Source organism: Helobdella robusta, assembly GCF_000326865.2.
Source record: "Helobdella robusta unplaced genomic scaffold HELROscaffold_9, whole genome shotgun sequence".
NCBI lineage: Eukaryota > Metazoa > Annelida > Clitellata > Rhynchobdellida > Glossiphoniidae > Helobdella > Helobdella robusta.
The window spans coordinates 2,785,232-2,793,245 of NW_008705512.1; the positions used below are offsets into that span (position 1 = coordinate 2,785,232).

The 8,014-nt window shown below is 29.6% G+C and overlaps 3 protein-coding genes across 3 annotated transcripts in view; 1 reads left to right on the forward strand and 2 right to left on the reverse strand.

Annotated features, from left to right (window-relative positions):
• HELRODRAFT_166200 (hypothetical protein) overlaps positions 1 to 409 on the forward strand; it is a gene marked incomplete at both ends in the record, with an annotated part of 2,149 nt that extends 1,740 nt beyond the window's left edge. Inside the window, one exon of the mRNA XM_009033195.1 lies at positions 105 to 409. Coding sequence (XP_009031443.1) covers positions 105 to 409 — 305 coding nt within the window. The remainder of the gene's footprint in view (positions 1 to 104) is intronic.
• Positions 410 to 1,284: 875 nt separating this feature from the next.
• Positions 1,285 to 2,616, reverse strand: HELRODRAFT_166201 (hypothetical protein; the record flags this gene model as incomplete). Its single annotated transcript, XM_009033196.1, has 1 exon — positions 1,285 to 2,616. One exon carries the CDS (start codon positions 2,614 to 2,616, stop codon positions 1,285 to 1,287), a length of 1,332 nt encoding a protein of 443 aa, XP_009031444.1.
• Positions 2,617 to 5,200: 2,584 nt separating this feature from the next.
• HELRODRAFT_123182 (hypothetical protein) lies at positions 5,201 to 6,241 on the reverse strand (the record flags this gene model as incomplete). Its single annotated transcript, XM_009033197.1, has 1 exon — positions 5,201 to 6,241. A coding segment is annotated over one exon (1,041 nt), but the record flags the coding sequence as incomplete, so codon positions are not given.
• Positions 6,242 to 8,014: the final 1,773 nt, after the last annotated feature.

An 8,014-nucleotide genomic window follows, 5' to 3' on the forward strand; every position in this document is an offset into this window, starting at 1 on the left:
TATTACCCCTGAATCAGTTCGTCCGTATCCAAAAGCTCCAGCTCGTCAGGTACGTAAAACTAAACGTAAGAAATTAACTTCCAGAGTGTTAACCGACACCCCAGTTAAAGAAGAGCTTCGCGTGCAGCAAACTCGTGAAGAGATAAAAAAACGTCCCATCATGAACAAAAGGAAATTGCAACAAAATAAAAAAAATCAAATATCCGAAGAGAGCAACAGAGTAACAAAAAAAAATAAAATTAAAAGACAATTATATGCTGAGAAGGACATATGCGTCATGTGTGGTGAGGCTGGCCGAGACAACGAAATGTGGTTTCGTTGCAGAAATTGTGCCAAGTGGGCTCACGAGCTCTGCACGAGTGTTTCTAGTGCAGTTGATTACATTTGCGAATTTTGCATACATGAATAATCTTATTATTTCAATTTTTGTTTCAATTAAAAATACTTCAAATGTGTTTATTTCCATGAATTTGTTGCTATTCTTTAATGGTCCATTTGGTACTTTACCCGGTCCATCCAGTACACCGCTATTGTACCGAATGGACCACCAAAAAAATTGGAACAACCCACCTTAAAAATTAAATTATAAAAAAATTACGTTATTTGGAAATATTAAAAAAATACCGTCAACTGTGCAAGATAATGACAAATCAAGATCAGTTATTAAAATAGCGATAGCTGATTTTGTTGAGCAAAGAAAAAATATTTAGTGAGCGACAAAAAAAAGCGGTCCATTCGGCCCCCGTCTCCCCTATTTTAATACCAAAAATGCATTCCATTCGTTGTTATTTAACAAATATTTGTAGGTGTATATTCGATATCGCGATGTGTTCAATCGAAAAATCAAATTGGATAAATAGGCAGACTAAAATTTTATTGAGGATTTGATGCAGTTACTACATATAAGACGTGCACATGTGAAACCAACAAACTGCCACCTGGTATATAAAAACGTCAACTAATCGAATGAACATGTTGGCCTTTAATGATCCAATAATCTAAAAGAATTGTAAACAAGGACTGATGTGATTGTTACCATTATTGCTATTGCTGCAATTCATTGTAGTATCTGCCTACACTTTTTTCTGTTGTTGGCACTATATATGTTTGTTATATGTAAAACACATTACACATTATCATTAATTCATTTTAATCGATTACCTGCCATACTAAATAATAATTAGATTAAATGACATGAAAATTCAAACTTATGATGTTAATATCTATTTTTTATGTAACAGAAATTAAGAGAGTAAAAGGTTTAAAAAACATTTAACTTGTTAATCATAATGCTTTTTTTGAAAAATTCGTTGGAAAATATCTAGTTTTGATGCAAGTGCCTGGCGCTCTCCACCAAAGATCCAAGTTGTCGTACCACATTTGGACACCTGTTGCATCTTGTTCGTGAAGCATTGTACAAACTCGACACCAAAATTTTGTGTCAACGAACTCTCCGGTACCTTTCCATCGAAAATAGCTGTTGTAAAGGTAATCATCACGATCTAATTTATGTAGGTAAGAAGCTAATTGTTTTGGAGAAACAAAATCGTCAACATGTATGTAAGAATTAGGTGGGGCCACTTTTTCATAATCTTCTGGTCTTGCTCCCATTACTATTGGCAACACGTCATAACTTAGTGCATTGCGAAAAAACTTTTCAGTTATATATTCTTTGCAGTTAGAATTTTCGAAAGATAGATAAAATTTGTAGTCATTGAGGAGTAAGTCATAACAACGTTTATCATACTGGTCGCCACAAGTTTTTTTGCCACACCCACCATAAATATCAACATCGATATATTTGGCAAGCTCTTCAGCATATTCATATCTGCCGTTTTTAGGTCTACAATTAGTGACAAACCATGCAACTTTTTTTTCTTTTCCCAAAGCAAAATTTTTGTAAGTTTTATCAGGAAGTTTAGAAAAGTTTTTAAAAAAAACAAATTTTCCGTAAGGCATAACGATAGTGGAATCCGACCGATAAGTAGCTGTCCAGTTAATAGCACTTTTGTAGTACGGAGTATGGAACGGTGATTCTTGGGTTATCAACATATGAATTTGTTTGCGTAGAGAGCAACTTTTTCCACTGTCATCTCCACATCCAGCGTATTTATCTAAACTATTTCTATAAACAACTAGATTTGCTTTTCTTTTCATCTTTTTGTCGTCTGTGAAAGAACACCACGAAACTGGACATTTTTCGTCAAGAAAAAACTTTTGCCCAGCAGATGTGCCATACAGAAATCCCCAATCCAAATAAATTAATTTCATAGGAAGAGAAGTATTAATAACAGGTACTGTGTTTAACTGATGTAATATCCTGTCATATTGTTCATCCTTCGACGGCCACAAGTGTCTTGCTGATGATTCTCTATAATGTTTATACTGATTCCAGAAATTTTCATAATTAACGCTGGATGAGTTTTCGCTGCTAATATTAAATTTGATTAACCCTGAAACGTTGTTTGAGAATAAACGGTTAATTGGACCGACAACAAATCTATAATCAACGACGTTCACACTTAGAACTCTGAAAAATATATAAAAGAGAGTCGAAATTATTACAACACCTCCTGAATAAACCACAAGTGTTCCCACTGTATTTTTCAGAATCATCATAGAAATTGATTTTCTTTCAAATTTTTAGGGGATCCTATATATATATATATATATATATATATATATTTATATTTATATATATAAATATATATGTACAATGTACATACATTTATATACTATATGTTTGTATATTTATGTTTATATTTATTTGTAACTGACTGATGGCTCTCCAGGAATGTGCGATAATTTTTAATATTTTATTTTATTAGACAAAAGTCAAATAAAAAACAGACCACTTTTAACTACATATTCTCTTGTGATCACCTAATTAAAGGAAGAGAGAAATCAAACGTAAATTCATTACTGACAAAAAAGCAACTTAGGAATCTTTAATATAATATTAATAATTATAAACAATTTGTTGAATTGCCGCATATATAAAACTCATAATTACTTTTAAGATAATTTCATGAAAACATGAAAATCATGAAAAGATGAAAACATTATTTTTTCAGATGAAAACATTATTTTTTAAAATGAGGCTCAAAATTTTTAATCGGAAATTGAGATTGATGGCTAATGCGTTCTTTAGTTTAATTTTTTTGTACTCCAGCTTATATAATAGAGTTCCAATTTTTTTACCACCAACATATCCTGTTGTCTGGTGTCAGATGCGACAAATATTTACATTCTCATAATAATCACTGTAAGAATATTTATAAATTAAGATTAACAAAATGTATTTGTGCAGCTGATCGATTTTTAAAATTTAATGACTGCAAAACGAGTGTGGTGGCAATAGTTCAAAGATATAAATAAGCGTTTAGAAATTTTTTTACTTCATCTAAAATTTATTAATTGGATATTTACTGGCGATTCACAAAAAAACATTTCCACACAACAGATAAGGACAAAGAATGGATGATAGAGTATGGTTAATTGACAAAGCATCGATTAATTTTAATAACATAATAATGAGTATATAGAAATTTGCACGATCGACAGACCGATAGAGTTTGTATGGAGTCCAAATGTTTTGTTTTTTGAAGAATTGACGCAGTTATCACATACAAGACGTGCGTAAATAAAACCAGTGTTTTATCATAATAACCGACAGATGCCATATAGTATATAATTTCGTCAATGAATCGAAGAAATGAATAATTTTTAGTTATATACATGCATATTTTATGCATTTGAAATTGAAGAGAGTACTCTAGATCATATGCAATACTAATAAACAGAATAGTGAGTAGATGTAGCTGTGTGACTAAATTTTCAATTGCTAAACGGTGAAGATCTCTTCAAGAAGAGATCAAGTGGCAATTAACAATGAAGATGAACTTGATTAAGTAACATGCAAAATTAAGACACTGCTAGGAAATTAAACACTGTATTGTCATTCAAATTTAAAACCAAATTTTAAATGGAATCATTTTATGCGCATTATTGAAACAACACAATTTAGTGAAGTAAAATGGAAAATTACATACAAATTCCTTTACCGAAATTGTAAATAAAAATATATTTTCAAAAGCAGATTTTGAAACTTTCCTTATAACTAACTATTCGCTTACATCTTTAGAATAAAACATGCTGAACTCGATTTTGATTTATATAACGATCACGATCATGATATGTAATCTGTAATGCATGGATAGATTAGAAATTATTAGACTGGATGAACCATGGATATCTTTAATATATTACAGCCATGCGATAAGCATTAAATTTTATTTTATACATATCGACTGAACAAAGTAAATAATGACAAATTAAACTTTATAAGTTATACAAAAAAGCTCTGCATAGGCTGTCTATTGTGGATTTTGAAAATAAAAAATAAACGACTTGGCTTCTTTTTCAGTGAAGTACATCGTACAAGAAAATACTGAAATAGTTTTACTGTTTAACAACATTGTAGATTACAGTCCTTAAAATTAATAGGTACATGTTTGGTGTAACTTATGTGGTTAGCAATTTGAGAAAAAATGCATAGAATCGCTAAAAAAATATTGACAATTTTTGAAAAATTTTCAGACGAGGATTTATAAAAAATGTTTTGTCGACATTCAAGAAACATTATAAATATACAAAATTTCATTTAGTCTGAGAAATCTAATAGAGCGATGGGATGATTTGAAAGAATTATAAGCAACTTTAAAAGAATTATCAAAAATTATAAAAATCGTACGTGATAATTACCATCAGCTATTGCTGAAAAGATTTGCTATAATATATGTTAACTATTTTTATCAGTTTTGAGGTAATGTATTCATATTAATGAATATTTGTTGTGTAATGTAATTACATGTAAAACCACATTATACGTCATCACTGATAAATTTTAATAGATCACTTATCATCTGAAAAAATTAAATGGCACACATCGGCTGAAAAGGTATATATTTAAATTAAAACATTTTTATTATCAACGTTTATTTTTCAAAACATCATTTAAATTATTTTGAATTTAATTTGAATTTACGTTTCGTATAAAAAAGATATTACAATATAAATTAATTATGTTTGTGGTTAATGTAACAAAAACTCAGAAAGTAAAATGGTTTAAAAAACATTAAACTTATTAGTTGTAATACTTCCATGCAGGCCAACTCGTTGAAAAATATCCAGTTTTGATGCAAGTGCCTGGCGCTCTCCACCAAAGATCCAAGTTGTCGTACCACATTTGGACACCTGTTGCATCTTGTTCGTGAAGCATTGTACAAACTCGACACCAAAATTTTGTGTCAACGAACTCTCCGGTACCTTTCCATCGAAAATAGCTGTTGTAAAGGTAATCATCACGATCTAATTTATGTAGGTAAGAAGCTAATTGTTTTGGAGAAACAAAATCGTCAACATGTATGTAAGAATTAGGTGGGGCCACTTTTTCATAATCTTCTGGTCTTGCTCCCATTACTATTGGCAACACGTCATAACTTAGTGCATTGCGAAAAAACTTTTCAGTTATATATTCTTTGCAGTTAGAATTTTCGAAAGATAGATAAAATTTGTAGTCATTGAGGAGTAAGTCATAACAACGTTTATCATACTGGTCGCCACAAGTTTTTTTGCCACACCCACCATAAATATCAACATCGATATATTTGGCAAGCTCTTCAGCATATTCATATCTGCCGTTTTTAGGTCTACAATTAGTGACAAACCATGCAACTTTTTTTTCTTTTCCCAAAGCAAAATTTTTGTAAGTTTTATCAGGAAGTTTAGAAAAGTTTTTAAAAAAAACAAATTTTCCGTAAGGCATAACGATAGTGGAATCCGACCGATAAGTAGCTGTCCAGTTAATAGCACTTTTGTAGTACGGAGTATGGAACGGTGATTCTTGGGTTATCAACATATGAATTTGTTTGCGTAGAGAGCAACTTTTTCCACTGTCATCTCCACATCCAGCGTATTTATCTAAACTATTTCTATAAACAACTAGATTTGCTTTTCTTTTCATCTTTTTGTCGTCTGTGAAAGAACACCACGAAACTGGACATTTTTCGTCAAGAAACATCTTTTGCCCAGCAGATGTGCCATACAGAAATCCCCAATCCAAATAAATTAATTTCATAGGAAGAGAAGTATTAATAACAGGTACTGTGTTTAACTGATGTAATATCCTGTCATATTGTTCATCCTTCGACGGCCACAAGTGTCTTGCTGATGATTCTCTATAATGTTTATACTGATTCCAGAAATTTTCATAATTAACGCTGGATGTACTTTTGTTACTAACATTAAGTTTTATAAATTCCGTTGTATTTTTAAGTTTCTCATTCTCAATCCAGAAAACTCCATTAACGTAAAATGTATTTTCATTGGCAATATTTAATTCTTTTAATCTAAAAACATTGTATGGAAATAAACGGTCACTATAAAAGAAGAAACTAGTAACTAACAATACAACGGCTACCAAAAAAATCACACGTCTTTTCATTATATTTTTTCAGATCAATTTCAAAAATGCAATGTAAATTACTTTTGATTTCAAATGTTTGGTGGATCCTATATAACATGCATACTAATACACACATTTATATATACATATATAAATAGAAATATATATATATGTGCATGTTGGTAAAAGACCAAATTCTTTGCAAATTCCGCCAATTCATCAGTGTTCGCCAACCTATTATTCTAATATAATTTGGTAAACACTGATAAATTGGTGAAATTTATTACACATTATTATATATTTGCATATATATATATATATACCATATAGATTTTTATTGATTCATACATTTGCTTATCGCTCTCTCTCTTTCTCTCTCTCTCTCTTTATATATATATATATACATATATACATACATACATACATACATACATACATACATACATACATACATACATACATACATACATACATATTATATGCAGTAGTTTGGCACCATGAATCGTGGACGTTGAAAAAACACCATAAATATTCAACGCTTGTTCGATGCTCTGCTTTATATAGAATATATATATATGTATTATATGTATTCTGTTAAAAGACCATAATTAATGTGATAATTTATTAAATCTACCAAATTTCTAGCGTTGGATTTATTTCTCAATATTTCTAACCAAATTCTTGTCATCATTATTTATTTTATTACGGTTAGAATGATATGACAAAGTCAGAGAAAGAAAATTGGGATTTTTTTAGACACATTTGTAGAATGAGAGAAGACAGATTGATTAAGATAGTACTAATGAGGAAAAGAGATTGGAAGAAAAAAGTCTGTTAGAAATGCAATTATTGATGAAAATCACAGCATGTTAGGCGTTAGTTAACTCCCACTTAAACTTTTCGATTTTTCTAACGGTTGATCGTAAATCGTTATTTAACGTAATAATAATGATAATTTTAGGCGTTAGTTAACTTCCACTTAAACTTTTCGATTTTTCTAACAGTTGATCGTAAATCCTTTTCAACTTTAAACAAACAAAGAATAAACAAAGTAGAGTAGAGGCACAGTATATATATATATATATAACAAACACAACCTATCAATTTGAACACCGAAGAAGGTATAGAAATACCGAAAAAAACTTTTTGTTCTGCCATGCATAAAATAAACAAAAATTTTGTTTCTGAACTAAAAAAAAACTTGAAAATGATTTACAATCAACCGTAACACGTAAAAATATTATATTTAACAAAGTCAAAGCTTGTAAAATAAGTATCCACTTTAAACAAACGAGGAATCAAAAAGGTAGAGTAGAGGCACAGGATATATATATATTTGAGCATCTGGGCACATACACAACATGGGCTTCTGCCAAATAAAACTCAATATATATATATATATATATATATATATATATATATATATATATATATATATATATATATATATATATATATATATATATATATATATATATATATATATATATATATATATATATATATATATATATATATATATATATATATATATATATATATATATAT